Genomic DNA, 22,659 nt, shown 5'->3' with positions numbered 1-22,659 from the left:
ATTGTTGAATAAATAACTCCAATATTTAATTATGCAAAATGGTCTTTAATAAAGTACTTCACAATACCACTGATACTTCACAACCAATAGCGTGCTTAAATCAAACTGATTGCTCATGCCTCAGCTGGTGCTGCTTTTATACTCTTCGGTTTGCTCGTTGGCGTATTTCTAGGCGTTTCTCCTTCTAGAATTTAGTAGTTCGCTGATGATTGCATACTTTTGTGAGTATCTCTCCGCTGCTGTATGTACATATGTGTAGACATAATGATTGATTTGTTTATGTAGATACAAGTGACTGCTTAGTATCGGCTTATAGATGATAGTATCCCTTAGTGTTGCTAATGTTCGTCAAAATATCAAAATTTTTTAGTAGGTCAAGAAAAAAACCTTAAAAGTTTTAGGCATATTCCGTAACTATCTAAGCACTTTGATATTTCATCCTTGATGAAACTTGAGCCATGCCTTTGTCGTAATTGAATCATACCAATTGTATGGAGCATAATTTTATAATCTTTTATGTATTGAACGTTTATTCCTAATATTCTATTACCCATTCGGCTTGCCACATCTATTTTAAAACTTATAGTTCTATCTTTTAAAATATGTCTTAATTTGGTTTTTATTTTAGTAGCGCACAAGCTTAAATGATCAGTAAAGTTTTTTGAATTTATAGTTAAAGAGTAGGGTTCGCTATATGGCTGAAGCAATCTCTTAAAGTATTTTTCATCGTCAAAAATTCTAAAGGGCATGTTTTTAATTGTTACTAATCCAACGCAGCAGTTCCAAAACTCCTCCCTGCTTAACTTTAATGGTGCCTTCGTTAATTGACGCCTTCTTACCAGATCTGTTTCGATGAAATTAGTACCAAAAATATGTTTATGAACTGTTTCATAATTGCGTTTTATGTTTCCCAAGAGATGTCCTTTTAATTCTTTTTCAAAACGAAGATACTTACACAAATTTGTGTCTGCATTGTATTGCACTAATTTTGTTTTGTCAATATGTGAAACTCTGCCCATTCCAAACACTAGTTCACACAAAACACCGTGTAAACAATTTTTATGTATGATCTATGAAGGAAACTCTTTGGAGAATGAAAACAAATGTTTGTTTTTAAATAAACTCGTATTACAAATGAAAAGATAAATAAAAAATTTCATATATTTGCGAACAAATTCCTGTGCTTACTCAAAAAATTCAAATTTCAAAAATTTTTATTTGTGATAGCAGTTGAACCTGTACTCCAGCTGTATAAATATTTCAATAAATTTGAAATATTTGGGAATGATAAGAACAAAAAAATTCGAAGCATATTTTTTTGGAAGAAAATTATATTTCAAACATTCTTTGAACCCTGATTAAAATGAGTGTAAAATATTCAAAGACGAAAATTTGTTTACTGAAGTTGAAGAGCAAGATTCCTTCATTAACCGTTGTTTTCCCCATGATACAAAAAAGAAGGTAGTTCCACTCAAAATTTTTTGACGTATTTGGGGATTTTTGAAGTTTCATAATGTTTGTTGTTTTGCCAGAAGCGTTGCCATACCGTTACTGGTTAAGGCGAAATTGTGGTTTTTCGAGATGGAAATTTCCTTTTGGATGAAAACGCAATGGTCATCTGAGACAATAATAATATGCCTTAGCACGATTTGTGTGCATATATGTTGATTGAGAATACAGTAAAATATGCAATTTTATGGAAAAATAGTGGATAATGACTCATATCTTTATGACAGCTTGACCCCTATACAGAAAAAAATTCTGTTGTTCTAGCATGGCCCTATTATCATGCCCCTACAGTGGATATTTCTCAAGGCATGTTGAGAAAAAGTGTACCTCCAAAGTCTGCACATCTATGTCAATGCTAAAAGGGCACAGAATGTGTATAGGCGGGGCTGCCCCAAAGGTGATCCCGGGTACAACGGGCAGAAACACTCTCCTAACTAGTGGCTAACCTGCAGAGCTACAGGGTAATGTTCTCCCTAAAAAATAGTTTAACAATTCCCTCCTAAAGCGCAACGCTTGAATTATACAATAAATAAAAAAATAAAAAATGTGGACTTGTAGCCAATTTATCAAGAAATTGCGGTGTGGGTTTATAAGGACCTCCTTCCCAAGCAATTGACAAACGCGTATGTTTTGTCAAAATGTTCTGAGCAAACCTACGGACACTTAAGAAGGCTATATTCACTTGCTTTGCATACTTCGATCCATGTTTCTTTCGCCAAAACAATTTTCAGGAGCTCGAAAAACTTATTAAAAACCTTCTTTTCTATGCTGATATTTCGTATTAAAATATTTCCAAGGCTCATTTTTTTTCTTTTTTATTTAAAATAACTATGAAAGAAATTTAGTCGTATTCGTTATTATGAAATCCATCAAAATTTGAAAAATTCGTAACATTTTTCAGTCTGGTAGCTTGTTTTTGGTGTAATTGTCATTGTCCCCGCAAAAGTCAAGTGGCTAACGTCACACTAAATGGAATTACCTCCATTTTTTGTATCATGGTTTTCCCAATCCATATGAAATAATCGAGGAAATCTGGTAACATTATGAACAAATTGACGCGCCACGCGCCAGCTCAACCTAACCTGTTCAAGTCAAACGGCAAAACTATGTTGAAATGGTTCGAAAACAATAGGAAATTCTCAAAGTCGTAAAAAATTGCAAACAAAAAGATGATTATGAAATGATAACTAAGTATTCTGTAAATAATAATGAAAAGGTCTTAAAATATTCCTAACAAGGCCGGGAAAAAATCCAAATCCAAAATTGTCTTAAAATAGTCCCGTAGCGGTTCCAAAACGCTTTCGAAATAATCTCGAAAGAAATCCTGAAATATCTAGTACCTAAACGATCAAGAAATAATAACGAGACGGTCCTAAAATATTTCCCACATGGTTACGAAATAGGTCGAAAATAATTCAGAAATAACTCGAAATAATCTCAAAACAGTTCTTTAATAATATCAAGATGTAGATCGAGACGATACCAAAGTATTTGCCAAGACCGTGATTTCTGATAGGTTTTTGAGTTTGGTCGTTGAGCAAAGCTCTGTTTAAACATCCAGACCGGCCAATTCAACCTAATCTAACCATGCTCTATGCATCGTGATACACTTTACAGAACAGTATCGAAATTGCTTAGGCTATTTAAATATTTACCTCACGCTTCAATGGGTTCACTTCGGGAGGCAATAAATCGATTTCCTGCTGCAATATAACTATTGGATATTTGTGATGACGATCAAAATCTTTTTGGTTATTTTTCAACACTGGCGGAACCAAGCCATTACCGTTTAATCCATTTATAATAGTGCCATTCATATGTGCTGCATTGCCATGTTTCATAATGTTTTGACGCTTCATGTCATAGGTCACATAGTTCTATGGAGCGAAGAAAATCGAAATAATTTTTGTTATAAACTCTAAATAAAAACTTATTTACTTACATTCCACATATTATGATCCCAAGTCTCAAACAAACCCTTAAATGTGTTTGGTTCCTCTTCCTGGCGAATTACAGCCACTGCTGTCGTTGGACGACGTGCTATCGGCACCGACTCCAAATATTGCTGAGCTAACTTCATATATTTTTCCTTCTCATACGTAGAAGCTTGTCTACCCAACCAGAGGTAAGAGAGTAAGCCCGTATCTAGTACAAAAGTACATTCTGGAGCGAGATCGTTTTGCTCATAGCCAATAACTTCTTTTGCATAAAATTTGCCACGTTGTAACCAAACCAAGAAAAGTTGTGGTAATAGACGTAATTTTGTCAAGCTAGTAGCATTGTTGTTATTGATATAAGAACCATTTTGTGGTGATACACTGCTACTATTACTACTGTTACTTGAGCTACTACAACCATTGATTAACGGTTGCGACATATACATCGATACAGAACGCCAAAACTCCTTCGGTTCTTTACCCTCTACGATCAGTGAACATTCGCCTAGGAGATTGCCAACATTCTTGGCCATTTCACGTGCATCACCTGTTGAACTTTGACCACACCATACCCAAACATGTGTTGTCTTAACTACATAACATTCTTTGGCATTCATTGAGGTCAAAGGATAAACCTCAACAGCTTTTGAGTTATAGCTCGTATCACCATAGATGCGTAACACGAAGTAATCGCGATTCAATAACGCTGTTTCACTATTGATATAATTTACATTGATATTGTTGTTGTTGATGCTATTAATAATGTTGTTGTGATATGACATCGATCTATCACTTTGGAGTATAATCAATTTACCATCAAATATCTGTAGGAAATGTGGTGTCTCATCATATTCGCTCATTTGTACGAACATTGATTTCTGTTTCAATTTCTCGAATGTACTCATAGCGAAGCGTTCACAGTGTGTAGTATCGTCAGTATTTGCTTCACTACCGTTCCATTGGTAGATAATCGTACTAATGCCCACATTTTGTGCATCGGCGAGGCATGTAGTTGGTAACTAGATAAGTAGGAACAAAATGATGATAGATATTTGGTTTATATAAAACATATCAAAGGATAGAAAACTCACCATAACGGTATATTCAACCACATAACAGTGATTTGTTAAAAATATAACTGTTTTGGCTGCTGGTTTCTCGATCACTTGATCTTTAGTCACTTGGTAGATCTTACGCTCGCCACTACCATCGTCAACTAGTTGGGTGTCAGCGGCCATTTTCGGGCGTTGACTAAGCGTTAGCGCATCAAAACGTTTAAATACTGTCGAAGTTGGCTTTATGGGTGTTATGGATTCACTTACATCGATTGGCCAGTTAGGGAAGAGACGTATGAACTCTACAGGCTCATGACCTTGTACCACTCGTATAACGGGCGTTGAGTATGGATACTTTTTCTGAAAAAATAATACGATTTTGTATTGAAATGAATCTTGTAACTAAGAAATAACATCGAAACTATTTAAGGCTCATACATTTTTAACAACCAGAAACGGTACCGATACTATCGAATGTCACGGGTACCTTTTTCAAATTTATTTTCTTTGGTTGGGCTTATTTCTCTCATGAACTTAAGTACCGAACGAACATCCACCAGACTGTCGAAAAACCGTGCGCTCAGAAATCTAATTCGTCTTGTTGGTACAAAGGCTGCAGGGACACGTTGCAGACGCGGGATTGAAAAATACTTCACGTATCCCCATCCAATGAAAAGGGTTAAAATACTACATTCTTGAAATAAACCAGAAGGCGGAGAATATGTTATACCCAGAGCTTAGAAAATATGCTGACGCATGGACGGTGGTTATTTACGCCACAGAAAGGACAATTCTAAGAACAACAGTCATAATACTTTATAAAGAAAGGAACCTATAGAACCTTAATTCAGCGTGAAAAAATGAGGGCACAGAGGAAATTGGAGAGCACAAATAGCTACATGATGCTGCGTGCCTTACAGATAAACCTGCAATGCAACACAGTGAAGTGGCTTCGGGCGAACCCTTTGAGGAGGCTTCTTTCTGTGGAGTGGTGATACAGGGGGCAAGTCGTCGGAAACGCAAGTCATGCTGGGACTAGTATAGAGCTCTTTTAAAGATTCATAAACGTGAAATCACAGGGCTAGGAAACTTGCATGCGGATTTCAAGTGCTTCAGTGAAACAGTGAGTTTAAAGAGAGTTCCATTTGAGAGAAATAATAAGAGTCCCATGATCAGCTTTTCAATACACATTTCCCTTGGGCGATGATGCGAAAGAGATCGAAAACAACATCGACACTATGATGCTTGCAGTACCGTGGTTTGTGAGGAAACCAAAGCTTTTACCAGGTGTAAGTCGCCGTATACAGATAGGATATTCGGTGCTATGCTGCAGATGGCAGGTGGTATGATTTAAGAAGAGCTCAAAAAAATCTTTGAAGGTTGCATCAAACTGGCCTATGTTCCGCACTCTTGGAGGAGTACATTCAACTTGACAGGATGAATCAGCTGCACGTTACGGTGCAAGATGATTACCTAAAGGATGCGATTAAACGTGCGGAAGGGGGGATAGGGGGCTTAGGGAAATCGACAAGACCAAACTGATTTTGACCGTTGCGTAAAAAGTCACATCCGTTTTCCTTGTTTTGCGATAATTCACGCCGATAGAGAGCACCAAGGATATTAAATAATTTCCCCACCGGTCCCTCCCAAATCAACGGAGGTTTCCTCTCCCCTGCTTCCAAAAACGGGTGCTGATAGGAATGCTTTCTAAGCCGGAACATCTTCTCATAACATGATTTAGCCAGCGACACTGCTATTCATTGCACTATGCTCATGTCTATTTAAAGCTCATACAGCTCATAATTGTATCTCCTATGGTACATACCGTTATCATCAGGGATAGCGAGACATCTGGACAGGTATGATGATTTGCCTACTTTTAAATTGGCGACTACATTCAAAGTAACACTTTCTGGCAGGACAGGAAGATCTTCTAAGTTTCGAATGTATATCAGTCAATAGTGAAGTGGCTGCCCAAGCGTGAATGATCCGATACTTTCTTTAATGACAGCATCTTCTCGAGTATCAAATTAAAAAATTGAACGATAGGAAGTTGCCTTTTCTCAAGCCTCGTACATAAGAAAAATATGTGACAAAATTTTCTCGGCACAATTACCGTTATTCCGAAGAAGGGTTTGGGTTATATTATTGATGATGGTGGCTCTTTGTCAAATATTGATCAGGTACGTCCTTTAATTTATAACCATTAAGGTACTAGCCCGAACATCTCGGAAACGACTTGGCACCTTGTCGAAATTTTTAGGTCTGTGGGACTCTTACGGCATACGTGCCTGTCGCGGTAATATTCTAAGCCGCTGGGGGTGCTAATAATTTCGTTCAAAAATTACTCTGGTTTATGCTCCAAACATATCATTTTCCTCGTGGTAGTGCAAGGGGCTACATGTCGGCTTAACTTTTTAGATTAACGCTCTGTATTTATGTTCAAACGGACGGCCGCGTGGTGTGGTGGTAGCATGCTTCGCACATCCTTGCATACCATACACAATCTTCATTCATATTTACTTACCTTCTTTACAAAGGCCCGTCCATTACCCATTGCGCTGATCTTATCCTGATGTGGTGCCATATTTCCAACCCACAACCAAACACCTTGTAAGAAACCATCCAAAACATAAGCTGTACTAGTATCACTCAGATCTTCTTTAGTCGGTATAACCACATCCATCTGATCCAAATGCAAACGTGTACCACGATATCCACATTTATATATTTTTAATTTATTGCTATGTTGGATATCGGCTAACGCTGATATTTGGCTGACAACACGTTGGCTAAGTGGTAAAAATGCATTCCACTGATTCTTCAATTTCTCAGGCATCGATTGTTCATATCCATCGTCTACAATCGTAACATCGTTTATATTAACACCCAATTTTGTAATCCAATCAAGTGCACTGCGCCGTTCCGCTATACTGCTCGAGCGTCCAATCCAAATAAATGTATTCGTTTCAGTTTTGAGCAGCATGATGTAGTCGGACCCAAAGTAGTCCCATGATATGCTATCCATTTCAATGCAACGCAACCATTTACGCCCATGTAGCTGATAAAGCCGATTGGGATTTTTCGAACCGATCAAGTTACTTGAGAGGATGCTAAAATCGGTTCAATTATTACGAGTTATATTTTATATGCCAATGAAAATTACTTACGTAAAACCCTTTCTGAAATAGGATAAGAAACGCGCACTCTCATTGCCTTGCGTTTCACGATATTCAGTCGCTATGTTGTTGAAATAGGAGTCCAGCTCTTGAATTTTATGCGCTACATTAGAACGCTTCTGTTCAGAGACCTTCTCGCCCAGCCAGAAGTGTATGAAACGTTCTAAATAGGTGCCAGACTTTGTTTCACGTGTCTATACGGTAATTAAAAATAAAAAAAGACAACAAGTGGTTGTAAGAGATTCTACATTCTCATATTCAGCCATTTATTGTACTCACTATGGTATCCTGATTAACGTAGGTACCCTTGGATCCTGCTGCATAAATAATGTAGGCACAATCATCAACGAAATTGCCATACAGCGCCTTGGGTTCGGCTTCCAAACGATCTTCTTCGATTTTCCAAATGTGAAAGCAAATCGCATTTTTGGGAATTTTTCGAAAAGACGCATCCACTTTTACGTCTAATATGGAATTCGAACAGACTTCCTGAAAATTCAATGAGAATAAAACCATTTTTAAGTGTTTAAATTTTTATATTATTAGAATAAAGAAAGTGCATTTTATATTAGTTTAAAATTACAGAGCAAAATTTATTATTACATAAAGAGACTTTGTCGCATGTGGACGAACGTCTCACCGCTAGCCGAACAAGAGTCACATTTTTAAATTTATAATTGAAAGGCGCATTCTATGAAGGCTTAGAACGCACATACAAGCGTTGTCTCCGCCATGATGTTGAAGTCGTGCTTGGCGAATTTAACACCAGGGTGGGTGAAGAAGGTATTTTGGCCCCATGAAGGAAAACATTCTCTGCCCACCCAAATGGAGACAGTGAGGTACCGTCCAGGGAATATTGACCCCAGTCCCACACGGATGATCATGGGATTTATGTTCCCCTATCCGATTATGATGTAGTCAGAAAGCAATAACCAGATTAAAAAACAAGACCGCCGGCGCTAATGGATTGCCTGAGCAGTAGAGGTTTACACCGATCATTTTATTACTTTAAAAATCTTGATTTTTCTATTTAAAAAAATAATATTTAGTAAAGGTTTTGTTTGTATGTATTTAAGGAAATGAACGTTTTGGCCATTTCGGAAAAATTCGTCGGTTTTGCCTCAAAATCTTGCAGATCGTTCAACAATTTTCAGGAGTAGCTCCTTGCGGAGGGATTGTCCCTCGTTCGCTTACTCCAGAGAGGCTTCGAACCTAACCCGGGTCTTAGGAATTGGTACTGCTGCGTTTGCTGACAAGAAAGAGAGATACATAAAATATCTCGTGCAAAGCCCTGGGGTTAACTCCTAATAATCGTCGCGAACACAATTTCTTTAAATTATTTGTGGCTCCTTGGCGGTCACGCACAAAGGCGACTTGCGGTTGCTATTAATGTTCTATTAATACGTAGCAATCCCGACCACTAGTCGGTACCACGCCTCCTGACCCTCACAACATATGCCAGCACAGAAGCTATAGGACTGCGACTTCGAACGCACACCTTCGTCGGCGTCACCTTCCTAGAAGCTCTAGGTGTACCTCCGAAGATTTTCTAACGGATGTTTTGTGGCGTTATGCTGCCGAGCAACACCAGAGAAACACCTTGAAACGTTAGGGAGTGACTATTCGGCCAAGGATACCGCCCTCGAAATCATAAGCAGTCTAAGTGGATGTCATTGCGTAACTAAAATAAAAAATAAATGTAAGGCGCGATAACCTCCGCAGAGATCTAAGGCCGAGCTTCTCTTCCAATTTGCGTCGTGCTCCTCTTGATTTTCCCTACAAATTGGCCGGACGGGACCTACATGATTTTATGCCGACTCCGAACGGCATCTGCAAGGCAGATGAGTTTTCACTGAGAAATTTTCATGGCAGAAATACACCCGGAGCGCTTGCCGAACACTGCCGAGGGGCGACCCCGCTTGGAAAAATTTTCTTCTAATTGAAAAACCTTATTTCTAAAATTGTTGATTTTGCTTTGCCCGGGGTTTGAACCCAGGGCATCCGGTGTGGTAGGCGGAGCACGCTACCATCACACCACGGTGGCATTGCGTAACTCATGGGTGAAAATCGTATAATCGTCGGCGTATCTACATAAATAAAATTGTTCAAGGACCATGGATAAAATTTTTGAATTGTAGACCAATGTTTGCAAACGCTTGTGTTCACAACATTAATTTAAATAGTCTTCGTGTCTGGCTAATCAAAGCCACTATGGAAAGTGTCAGGCAATGAGGCTAGTTGCTTCTTATATCGTGACGAAGACCATATATGAAAATCATTCTTTATAAAATGACGAAAGAAAGGTATATTTTTCTGCAAAATGTTTGCACGATATCTGTTCAAGCCACTATGACTCAAGTTTTATAATAGACTAACGATCCTGCTTCAGTTGGAAGTATGCACTGACGAAATTTCAACTTTTATAAAATGACGAAGGTCTGGCAGTCACGGGCTCTTGCTCTAGGAGCACAAACACGATTTTTTTAATATCTCGATACCTGCGCCACCTAGCGGCGATATTTTCTTCTTATTGCATTGTCATCGGGTTGTGAACTATATTTCAAGCTTCAAGCTTGTAGCTTATTGGCCGGCCGGCCTTCTGGGCGGCTGCTACACAGAGTCAAGCTAAATAAAAACGTTTAAAAAGAGAAAAATTTAAAAAGAAATAAAGAGGGAGGTGGCAAGTAGTTGTGCGCTGGAATCTTCGCAGAAACATGAGAGATAAGTACCGCTGCCGCCTTCGTATAGTTTTTCTGTAAGGTGAGGAATAGTAATAGGAAAAGTGGAAGATTTTCAGCAGAATAAAAGAGATACGGATATAGAGTGGGTCGATTGAGGTAAACTGGAAGGACGGAGAGAGAGAGGAAACAAAAGAGGAAGAATAAGAGGGTGAGACAGAGGAGATGTAGCTGGCGAAATCTAGGATTCACTTTTCTAGTTTTTTAAGGAAAATAAATGTTCAGCCAGACAATCAACCCAATCACGTAATCCATCGTAGACTGTTTTTTCGGAAAAGTTACGAAATTGCTATCATGCAATTCGACCGTGTTTCCAACCGTCTCTACAGTGGCATCACTGAGCTCACTCGGAATGTAAACTTTTGACGTTTATTTGAAAATTTCTGCGACAAGTTCTTGCCAACGGAGAAAATTTACGAAACGCGAAAAATATTTAAAACAAACAGCCCAATCACGCAATCCATCGTAGCAGTCATTGTGAATGATGACTAAGTGTGATATCTTACCTGTCAACTGCCTGACAGGATGTTCAATATGGCTATTTTTTAGCGTTTTGACAGGGTGTTCAATATGGCGGCGCCTATCTTCAGCGAATGATAGAAAGAGATACAGAATGAGGCAGCGATAGGCAATTACAAATCAGGTGATCTAATCACTTTGGAATTTTGACGTCTATGCCGAATGTTAGTTATCATTCACAATGGTAGCAGTGTGACGAATTCGCATGTTACCAATACCGAAAAACAGTCTACGATGGATTGCGTGATTGGGCTGAATGCCGCACGTTTTTCGGGGAGTGATGTAATGTTAATTATGACATATATTTGGACATTTGTTTATCTTTGCATGTGAAATGCTCCACTGTGTTCCATTTAACCCCAAGCGTTTATTGTATGCACTTAAATCATAATAATACAATAATTATAAGTCAATAACTCAATAAAGAGGACATAGTTGCATTGGAAAAAGTAGAAAATCTGGAAACAATAGGTTGATTGAAAACAAAATAAAATGAAAAACTGGAAAAAATTAAACCGTTAAATTTTGCTTTTACATTTTTGTATTGACACATATCGATCAGAGTGAATCGACAGGCGACAAACGGCAGATAGCCAGCAGGTGAGAGCAAATTAAACTGCAGTTAACGCGCTTACGAATAGATTGCGACTAGATAATATGAGCGCAAGCAATGGGGAGATGCAATCGAACCAGTTTGATATGATTGCACCAGTTCGTTAAAAAAAGTAACAAAAAGCAGATGTATGTACATTAGACTGGACATATTTTGTATGAAAAAATTTAAAGTTTAAGAAAAAGCTGCACCGCCCCCTCAAATTATTCCTTTGCATGTAGGTAATAAAATTCCACACTCTTGGGCAGATAACTTCAGGTAAAGGCGTGGCAAATTTTCATTGAAAATGCCCAGAAACGGTTTTTTTTGTAATTTTCAAGAGCCATGCCCGACAAAACCTTATAAAAACTTTGTTAATATGCTATTTATCTTCTAAAGTGTATTTATAACAATTAAATGAATGGAAATGCTTTGGGTACCGTTTCTGAAGCCATAATTCGAACACCGTTTGACGTAACCTAAACATTTTTAAATGGGTGTGGCAACCTCTTTTGATGATGAAGAAGAATTGACCTACTGTGAAGAAACTCTTTACACTTATTTCCTGTAAAAAGAGGACTACTTCTTATAAAATACACCCAAAATCATTAAATAAACACACCTCCATGATTCTAGGCAGTGGTCGTCAGCTAGTGATATTATGATTCGCGCTCACTTCACACATGTTAGCCATCATCCAGTGAGTTTTCTAGCTCCGTATCCCGCTTGGCCTAAAATCTCTTCAGAGGTTATCGCGCCTTACATCCCGTTCAATTCTCACGGGAATGCTCTGGACCATTGTTAGACTGGAGAAACAGAAGTCGTGATATTTTTGTACATGCGGCTAAAGGCCAAGCAGGGACATCTATTTTTGAAAAAGCAGGTTTATTAAAGGCAGCGTTGCCAAACTAAAGACAAGAACAAATTAACACAAATTGATAGGTTTAATGGCGAACAAGGACAAAACGAAGTACAGGCTGTTATCGAGTAAAGAGTCAGCCATAATTTCTAAATAGGAAGACTTCGTTTATTTGGGAACCAATATTAATACAAGCAACAACATCAGTTCTGAAATCCAACGAAGAATCACTCTTGCCAGTAAATGCTACTTTGGACTAGGTAGGCAATTGAGAAAGAAAGTCCTCTCTCGGTAAACGAAAATCATGCTCTACAAGTGGCTTATCGTACCCGTCATGCTATACAGTGCAGAAGCATGGACCATGACAACATCAGATGAAGCGGCTCTGGGAGTGTTCGAGAGAAAAGTTCTTCGAAGGATTTACGGACCCCTATGCGTTGGCGAGTACCGAAGAAGATTTAATTATGAGCTGTACGAGCCTTACGCAGCCATCAACACAATCCAGGGAATTATAGCGCAGGAAAATATGTTTATCGGAACCCGCCTATGAAAGCAGAGGAAGAGGGCGGCCCCACTGCGCTGGAAAGACCAAGTGGAAAAAAAATTTAAACAGTTGGCGGAGCGGAGAAGCGATTGGCGCCCCTTGTTGGACGGCCATAACCGTTTAAACGGTTAAGCGGTGTCGTACAGTTGGCCAAAGGGGGTATTTATTAAATAATTTTGGTCGATTTTATTAGAAATATTCATATTTATAAAAAATAAGGATAAAGACTTTCTTCGCAATAGTTCTAGTAATTCTTCTTCCAGTAATGGCTATCGAAACGCAGAGTATTGAATGGTCGAAGAAGGAGTGGTGAAACACCTATTTCAAATATTTTAGTTTCTTAAATTTCTTGTTATATTGGTATTTTGAAAGTAAAATACGATTGATATGAAGATTTTTTTCGCAAAGATAATGCCTTTTACATTGGTCTATTATTCTTTATTTAAAAAAAAAATGTGTATAAAATAGGCGTGGTCCTTAACCAATGTGGGAGAAATATGTGTAGAGGATTTTGACTTGATATGATTGAGTTGATTGAATGCTTAATTGAAAAATGGAAAGTGCCACGCCCATTTCCAAAAATTGTTTTCCTTTTTCATTTTCTTGTTCTAAATACTTTATAAGTAAAACAGCATATTTACAACTTTTTATAAGATTTGTCGAGCATTATTCTCGAAAATTAAAAAGAAATGGGTTTGAGCATTTTCAATGGGAATGTGCCACGCCTTAAGCTGGTGTAATCTGCCCAGGAGTTGTGATATTTATTACGTACATACAAAGGAATAAATTGTGGGGGCGGTACAGGCTTTTTGCGGAAAACAAATTTTTAAGACCACTCTAATGTACATATGTAGTGCCAAACAAATAAAGCAGTGATACCCTCAGGTGTGCAGGAAAGGATTATTATTTTAAATACACTATTCAGCCTAAGTAGAAGTTTTGTTGGCAAGATTGAGTTTCCGGTTTATATCTAGGCTGCCTCTTCTAGTAATGGTGCCTCCCAGATAAGCGAAGTTTTCAAAATATCGGCAAATGTGACTTTGCCGCTAAGGCGCGCGAGGAGTATGCATATTAGATCATCTCCACTAACATACATGATATCCAGCAATTAAACACATAACCCTGGCATGCACTGGGGTCAATCCCACACTCTCTTCCATCAAGTATTTATGGCGGCTATCAAGGTCTTAATACAACTTGAATGCTGGTCGTTCGAATTACTGCAGCGTCTTTTTTTATTGGGCAGACTCATCCCATGTCTGCGCTTCGATGGGGATCTTAGAAGGACAATATGTGGAAATAGCAGAAGATGTGATAAATGTGTACATTGCTGGTTCCAAAGTAATGGTAGATGTGTGCCGCGGTATGTTGTGTTGTTGTCCTACAAACCAGATCAATGTGATGTCCTCCAGCTGGAAGTAGTAGCCGTAGCCAAACCGGTAGGGATTATCCAAGAATACTGCGTAAAATGCAGCAGCGTCAACTCTCATAGTGCGAGATTATTGCCGCTTTAATGACAGCCAAGAAGTCATTAGGAGTGTGCAGGAAGGTAGCATAAGGGGGAATTGGAATAGGGTCCAGCTTACATCTATTTTGGGTGCTCAATCATGGGATCCAAGGTAATCACAGGCTGATACGCTTGCCGTAATATTCGGTAGCTGTCTCAATAAGAATAAGAAGATGAAAAGGAGGAAACGTTGCACATTGTCAAATAAGCAAGAAGGGTGCAAAGTTTCAATGATAACGTGCAAGTCTTACGACAAACAAGGTTAGTCTTATCTCAAAAAATCAGATACTATAAGCTCACGATGGGGGTAATTACTTGTCACTACCTTCCAAGGTCAGACGTTCATAAATTAAACTTGGACAGTGACAGCGGAAGATAGGAAGTGCGCTCTTCGGAGGTGTGACATAAATCCAATGGCCATAATGTGAACTGACCTTGTGACATAAGTCCAACGGCCATAATGTGAACTTACCTTGTGACCATGTGAAATAATTATAACATCAAATTTCGTATGGTTAGAATAACAATGATCATCCTTCGAAATGGTCATAAAGTCAAGTTTTTTTTCTCAAGTGGCCATGAGGCCAATTATTATGTTTCGCACCTCCACGTATTAAAATATTAACCTTTGATCAGTCGAACGAAAACATAGCTTTTTTTATTTTAAATTTTCGAAAATGGTGCGCATTTTTGTATATAAAGAAAAACCGGATAAAACACTGACCCAACGAGGTCCTCTCTGATATAAGAAAACCTTATGCAGCTAAAACAAAAAAATGCAAGGCGCGATAACTTCCGAAGAGATTTTAGGCCGAGCTTCTCTTCCAATTTGCGGCATGCTCATTTAATTTTTCCTACAAATTGGTGGGACGGAACCTAATTGTTTTATGTCGACTCCGAACGGCTGAATTTTACTTGAGAAGTTTTTCATGACTGAGGAGTGTTTGCCAAATAACTGCGGAGGAGCGACCCCGCAAAAATAAATTTTTTCAAATGATTGAAAAGCCTTGTTCATAATTTTTGATTATGCTTTGACCGGCGCTGGAACCCAGGATTTTCAGTGTGTGTGGTTCGGTGAGCCTTACGTGCCTTTCAGTCTTACACAATTACTTCTAAGCTAGTGGATGAATGCACTGGGGTCCTAAATGATAAGTAAGCCAAAAACAAGATTTTGTTAGGATGGGTTCCCACCCGTCAGGGACATGAAAGCAATGAAGAGGCAGACTACCTAGCCAAGCAGGGTGCTTAAACAGCATTATATGGATTCAGAGCCCTTCTTTGGGAAAGTGAATGGTAAATAAAGCAGTATACAACACTGGTTTGAATTCCCAGGGCAGAGACAGACCACATTTTGTATACTCCCAGCAACTATATAGGACCATTTAGTCTACGATATCGCCTTATTAAGTTAAATCAATATACAAATATGTCATTTTTATGAGCTGGAGGATGAAACGCCGGTTAACATTATCTTCGAATGCGTCGCTCTGGCGAGGCAGGGACTCTCCCATATAGATGGTATGACTCGTAATCCCTTCGTGTTATGGGGTAAAAAGCCTGAAGTGGTTCTAAAAGATCGCAGTGCATCGAGGCCTTGTAATAAAAATAATGAATATATACAGGTTATGTGGCTTGTTCAACCTAACAAAACATATTGATTCTCTTCCGTACTTTCTCAAAAGTGTTTCTGATGTCATTTTATGCTGCCATTGTGGACATAACAAGTGTGATATATTATCCGCCAACTGCCTGACAGTATGTTCAAGATGGCTACTTTTTCTCGTTTTGGCAGCGTTTTGACAGGATGTTCAATATGGCGACGCATAAGACCGGCTATCTTCAGCGGTTGATAGGAAGAGATGTAGAATGAGACTACGATAGTTACTTTAAACATCGGGTGAACGGTTCTATTTGTAATTTTGACGTCTATACCGAAGATATCACACTTGTTTTATCCACAATGGTCGCGACTTCAAAAAGTTTGAAAACCACTGCACTTAGGTAACGGTGTAGTTGCTCCCGATATTAAAGACATTGTATAAAAGATATTGTGACAATTTGAGCCTCATTTAAGTATGTTGTGGCCGTTTATACGCATATGCATGTACACATTTAAATAATGATAATTACCATGTCTTTCGATGATATTTCCATCACCTGCATTGCTGACTTTATTTGAGAGTTTTGTTGGCTGCAATTTCTTTTTGGTGTGTCTGCACTCCCCGTTTATCACAACAGCCTTGAACTAATTCTGTGGACCAATGCCACTGGCTGCAGTGGCTAGCAAGCACAATTTACTCGTAGTACGAGTGTGTAATTTTTTTTTGTAGCTGTTTTTCTTTTTGTTTATGCTCTGCTTGGCTTATAATCTTATGCGCATGCGCGACTGCGCACCAACTTGTTTTTCACAACAACGGCTTTAGTTGAGTAGTTGTTGTTATGCGCTCTGCAATTTTCTTCACTTTTATATTTAATTTATTTTATTATTACAATTTTTTTGTTGTCGAACGTACGTGTGAAAGTGAAAATCCTTTCAAATCGCGTCACTAATTTTCTTTATGGTATCTCGCGCAAATTGCGGTAACAACCGTTATACGTTTCTATATCAAATTTTCTTGTATTATTTTGCTATTAATTTTTTTACAGCTTTTTTTTTAAGTATTTACTTTTTTTATGATAAATGTTGTCACAGAAAATTTTGAAATTGACTGATTTGTAAATATTAAAGCAAAAACGTGTGAGTGCAAACGATTTTTTTTAAATGTTTTTGGGACACAGAAGTTTAAAATATAGGGGCATTTCTAAAAAATTTCCCTTTAAAAATTTTTTTCATTTGAACACAAATTTTTATAAATAACTTTTTAAATTCCGTTTTGTTTTATATTATTTTATTTTTCTAATTCCTTAACTTTATTTGTGTTTCATGTATCCACTTTGCTGTTGTTTCATGCCGATCCCTATTCAACGCTCGAACTACTTCTGAACCCCTTTCTTTTAATACATTCCAGCAATTTGCTCACCAACTTTCTACCAAAAACAAAGCGCTTTTGTTGCAACCGTTCACCGCCTTTTAACTGCAAATGCAGACTGTCGTCAGCAAAGTGTTTGTAACGTGCTTATTACTAACTCTAACAGAGCTTACAAATTTACTAACAAATATAGTATGTACGAGTACATTCAAATATTGCGCTCCAACCACCAACTAACCAAAACGTTACGAGGTTTGGTGATTAAGTTTTGACAGGTTGGGTTATGGCAGCGGAGCTCAGCATCACACAATGTAAGGAAAGGGAAGGAAAGGAAAGGGAAGGAAAGAAAAGGAAAGAAAAGGAAAGAAAAACAAAGGAAATGTTGCCGACGAGGTATAGACAGGTAAACGATTTTTTATCGAAAAATATTGAATCGTCATGGAAAAGTTCTCGATTTGCTATCGAAAAAGTTTTGATTTGTTATCAAAAAGCTATCGATTAACTAAAGAAAAAATAATGATTTGTTACTGAAAATTATCAATTTTTTACGAAAAACTATCAATTTGTCATAGTAAAAATTCAAATTGTAATTAAAAAATTATTGATTTGTTATTGAAGAGTTGTAGATATTTTTTCGATAACAAAGCGATAACTTTTTGATAACGATTCGATAATTTTTGTTTGCGAATTCATAGCTTTTCGATAATCAATCGATAATTTTTTGATGAAACACCAAACATTTTTCGATAATAAACCGATAACACGTCGATCAACCACCAATAGCTTGCGGATAACTCTGCGAGAATCGTTATTATCGATAACTCTTCGCTAGCAAACCAACAACATGCCCATAAAATGCGGTAATAATATTTCGTAATCATAAATGAGTTTTTCAGAACCCTGATAAATGAACCCCGATGAGACGCTAACATAATCACGTAATTATTTCTAAATGGCTACAATCACGAAATGCTCCCTAACTCATGTCCAAATTGATCTCGAAATAGCCGAAAAAGTTCGAAATAATCATGAAATTACAAAAACATTTCAAACCTGTCCTCGAACAGTCCAGAAATGATCTCAAAGTGGACCTGAAATAGTCCTCGCGTTTCCCCAAAAATATATGGTTTCAATTTTGAGAAATAACAATTATTTGCAGACCCTAATAATAACCTAACGTTAAGTTTACATTATATTAATTCTAACAGAGCGAACCAGAGATTTACTTTATAACAGTATATTTACCAAAATACTTACTTACTTACTTACTTAATTGGCGCTGAACCGTCTAAACGGTTATGGCCGTCCAACAGGGCGCGCCAGTCGCTCCTTCGCTCCGCCAACCGGCGCCAATTGGTCACACCAAGGGAGTGGGGGCCGCCCTCTACCTCTGCTTCCATAGGCGGGTTCCGATAGAAAAACTTTCTTGGCCAGAGCATCATCTTTCATTCGCATAACATGGCCTAGCCAGCGCAGCCGCTGCGTTTTAATTCGCTGGACTATGTTGATGTCTGCGTATAGCTCGTACAGCTTATCATTAAATCTTCTTCGGTACTCGCCATCGCCAACGGGTAGAGGTCCATAAATCTTTCGAAGAAGTTTTCTCTCGAACACTCCCAAAGCCGCTTCATCTGCTGTTGTCATGGTCCATGCTTCTGCCCCATATAGCAGGACGGGTACGATAAGTGACTTGTAGAGTATGATTTTCGTTCGCCGAGAGATTTACCAAAATAACAGTTTTAAAAAACCTTAGGCAAGAGTGTGATTTCGATCTCAGTGATAGTGAGGTATCTCACTGAAATGCACTTTTTGTTCTTGCATATCGACTGGTTACTGACTCAACCACGTAATGGCAAAAACTTAAGTTTACAGCAGAACCAATAAACTAATTTTTATTAGAGATATCAGTTTTTTCGAAATTCTAAGGATAACCAAATTTTAAATAGAGGACGTTCTGTTACATAAGAAAAAATACACACAAATATTTAGCTGATTTAGTATTTTAAATAATTTATAAGTACTTACGAGGTTGCTGTTCTTACGAAAAGAAAATATATGTTGTATATGCGTGGTTGTTGTTTTTTTATTTTATGTATGTAATGTACGTAGTTTGTTTAAAGATTCTCAAATTGGTTTAATCTTAAGGCGAAAATAAGATTTTTTTATGTGAAATGACAATTTAAAATAAACAAGCAGTATTCATTACTGAAAAATACATAGTACATTAATACATGTGATTATAAGTTAAAATGTTTATGGAATTTAATCTTATATATCTTCGTGGCTCAAATTATCATAAATGGGAATGAATGCTTTAAAACTCTGCAAATCTCGGAATTTTCTTAAGGGTAATTTTAAAGGCTGTATGTAAAGGCCTTTGACTTCGGGTAATGCCTTTTCAGTTTTTAATCGGTGTGGTAATTGTATGAGCTTTACAAAATCAGCTGGAACAAACAGTTCTTTATTTTTTTTTTTCCTTTCTCAATATTCGCATGGACGGAATCGCATTCCATTTGGGTATGACCGACGGACAAATACTTTTGGTAAACTGTAGTATTATACTTTTTGGAAAAATACGTCAACGCATTTGATAAAGTCACATTTCTATTTTGTGCACTACATCCATCACTGAAAAAACATATAGGAATATCCTTTGTAGTTACTTCAGTCTCTAAAAAATGTAATAAACATGAGGCAAAAATATTATCGTCCATTCTACCTTCACCTTCATGCCATACATAACAAAATACCTCCGAGTTTTTCAAATTAAAAATTGTGAATTGATGACATGATAACTTTTGTTTGAAGTAATGGACCCCAGCAGCAATAAATGCAACCATTAGAACAGCTAGAACATCCAGTGTGAAACAGTTAATTTCTCCATTCCTTGCTCTCTCTTTATCTTGCTCCTTCTCTTTTCGAGCACGATCTTTAAGTCTTATGTGCGTATTGATAGTGTTCGTATCAACATTCTTATTTTTATAAGCGTAACAAATATTGCAATGATCTTTTTTTAGTTTGTATAATCCGATGTTCAGCTCATGCGTTACGTTTAAAAAAGTTTTATAGCCAGCCCTTTCAGATTTGGAAATATTATTCATACTTAAAAAATTTGTAAACTGTTTGTAAACCTGTTTAATGGATGTGTAAGTCAATTCCATATATATTTTTTGCGAATTTTGACATTTCCCTCCAAAAGGACTGAAAGAGCTCAGCTCTTTGACAATCAGACATGCTTACACACTTATTGCCGCCCCTATCGGTTTTACATCGGCATCGCTGCTTTAATTTTCTCTCACTTCTCTTTTTCATACCCACCATTTCTCCACTGATTCTTTCCAAACTATAGTAGCATTCTCCCTGTTGCCGCGCTTTTTTAACCTTTTCTCTTTTCCACTGTTGTCGCTTGCTGTGCCCTTTCTTTGCTCTCGTGTGTGATATCAAGCCTGATGTTTCATCCAATTTATGCTTCGTTGGAGTACTTGATGTATTACTTGAGCTTTCAATAGAATTTACTTCAAAGCAACTAGACGAATCAATGGAGAATGTGTCCTCTGAACTACTTTCGACGTTCGAATTGGCATCTATAAAAAGTCCGGTTCTTTCGTCTAATTTCCTGGGAGTAAAGCTGTTATTAGTTTCGAAACTTTTAGCGAAAATGAAATTGCCCGTTTTTTCATCAAGAACTCTGTGAAGTTCAGCATTTGCTTCCTAAAATACAATATGAGTTTGAATAACTTCTATGTAGATTATATGAAAGCACGTGGTGATAAATTTATAACTGAGTGGCTCAGTGCCATCCTTGCCTAAGCCTCAATTTAGTAATTTCCTAATAATTAGTGACAAAGTTAATAGGTAATTAAAAATTAAACAGCCTTTTTATGCAGGCTTGAAACATTTAATTAAACTGAAAATACATTCCTTGAATACTACAAATTAACTTAAGAAAATAAATATTTTATTGTCTCATCATGACTTTGGTACAAACGTGTAGTAGGCACTTTTGGCGCTTACTAAGCAAATAGTACGTGATGGTTAGGCATCCTTGAAGTGATGAGAAAAATTGCTATTCGTCATTTTCTTCAATTTCTGATTCTTCATTTTGCTCAACAACCCCTACATTAAGTGATTCGTAAAAGTCGCGATGCTCTGGAGGCACAAATTTCAAAAGATCTATCAAATCCTTTTTTGTTTAGTTATAGCGCGTCCATTTGGAAACAGGGCCGGTAATTGAGATGGAAAATAAAGCGAAGGGCGACCCCTACCAGATTTTTTTGTCCGATCTAGTGTACTGAAAAGTAGATAATTTTCAACATAATTGTACTTATAAAACATTTTCTTTGGCTCTCCTTATCGCAACTGAATCCATTTAATTTTAAGCCATTCGACCTTCTCTTTTTTAGTTGAAACCTTCATATGTGTAATAGATCCTTCCAAAGTTTTTGTACTAAAAAACAAATCTTTCGTCATCTGATGAACATTGAATTTAGGACTTTTTTTCTTAGCGGAATCAATTACATTTAACCAATCATGGGGATGGAAAATATGGGGATGGTGCTTTTTCTCCCTTTCTATTATTCCAAAATCTTGGTCGCATGTTGAAAAACTGTGCCCCGGTACAAAAAATTTCATGTCAATTTTATCAATTTTCGAATGTTGTAGAACATAAGAAAAAGCCAAAACCACTTTAATATTTCGGTTTTGGCCCCCGCAACTGTCACTATAAAGAGTGATTTCTTCTGTAGTTGACGGCAAGCAGTTTTTTATGTGGTACAAAAGACAAGATGCGATTTCTTGTGCGCCTCTTGATGCAATATGTTCATCCCAAACGTGCATGTGTCCAACATTATTTACTTCATCATGTATGCATAGGTTATACACCCAGAGTTGACGTTTGTAGTATACAACTCCGGTAGTCAAAACTGGAGTAGGTAATGTCTTTTGTAGGTCGAAAACGAGTACTTGCTTTGTATTATTGCTGCAACGGCATCTCGTTTTTTCATATCCCGGATGACATCTACTTGTCGTAAATGAATGTAATGTTGCACTTTGGAAGTCTGCTTTTCAGCTTCTGTCTGCAAAGTATTTATTTTTAGCTTGAATTCGTCGCATGTTTGACAAGTGTCTTTCTGCGGTTGGTGAAAATGCAGGATAAATTTTGTATTAAAAATGTGTCGGAAAATAAGTAAGGAAACTGTATGGTGCTTATTGTCAATGGACCAATTTTTATACATATCGTACATCATTTTCA

The 22,659-nt window shown here is 37.5% G+C and overlaps 1 protein-coding gene across 1 annotated transcript in view; it reads right to left on the bottom strand.

Annotated features, from left to right (window-relative positions):
- qua (villin like protein quail) overlaps positions 1–22,659 on the bottom strand; it is a 108,426-nt gene that overhangs the window by 4,729 nt on the left and 81,038 nt on the right. The window contains exons 3-9 of the mRNA XM_067767115.1: positions 16,570–17,513; positions 7,960–8,169; positions 7,672–7,874; positions 7,029–7,614; positions 4,538–4,861; positions 3,452–4,465; positions 3,165–3,386 (exon numbers count right to left, since the gene is read on the bottom strand). Of these exons, the coding sequence (XP_067623216.1) occupies positions 3,165–3,386; positions 3,452–4,465; positions 4,538–4,861; positions 7,029–7,614; positions 7,672–7,874; positions 7,960–8,169; positions 16,570–16,602 (2,592 nt within the window). The 5' untranslated portion in view covers positions 16,603–17,513. The remainder of the gene's footprint in view (positions 1–3,164; positions 3,387–3,451; positions 4,466–4,537; positions 4,862–7,028; positions 7,615–7,671; positions 7,875–7,959; positions 8,170–16,569; positions 17,514–22,659) is intronic.

This window comes from Eurosta solidaginis, chromosome 2, assembly GCF_040869045.1.
Source record: "Eurosta solidaginis isolate ZX-2024a chromosome 2, ASM4086904v1, whole genome shotgun sequence".
Lineage (NCBI taxonomy): Eukaryota > Metazoa > Arthropoda > Insecta > Diptera > Tephritidae > Eurosta > Eurosta solidaginis.
This window is presented reverse-complemented; position numbering and strand designations above follow the sequence as displayed.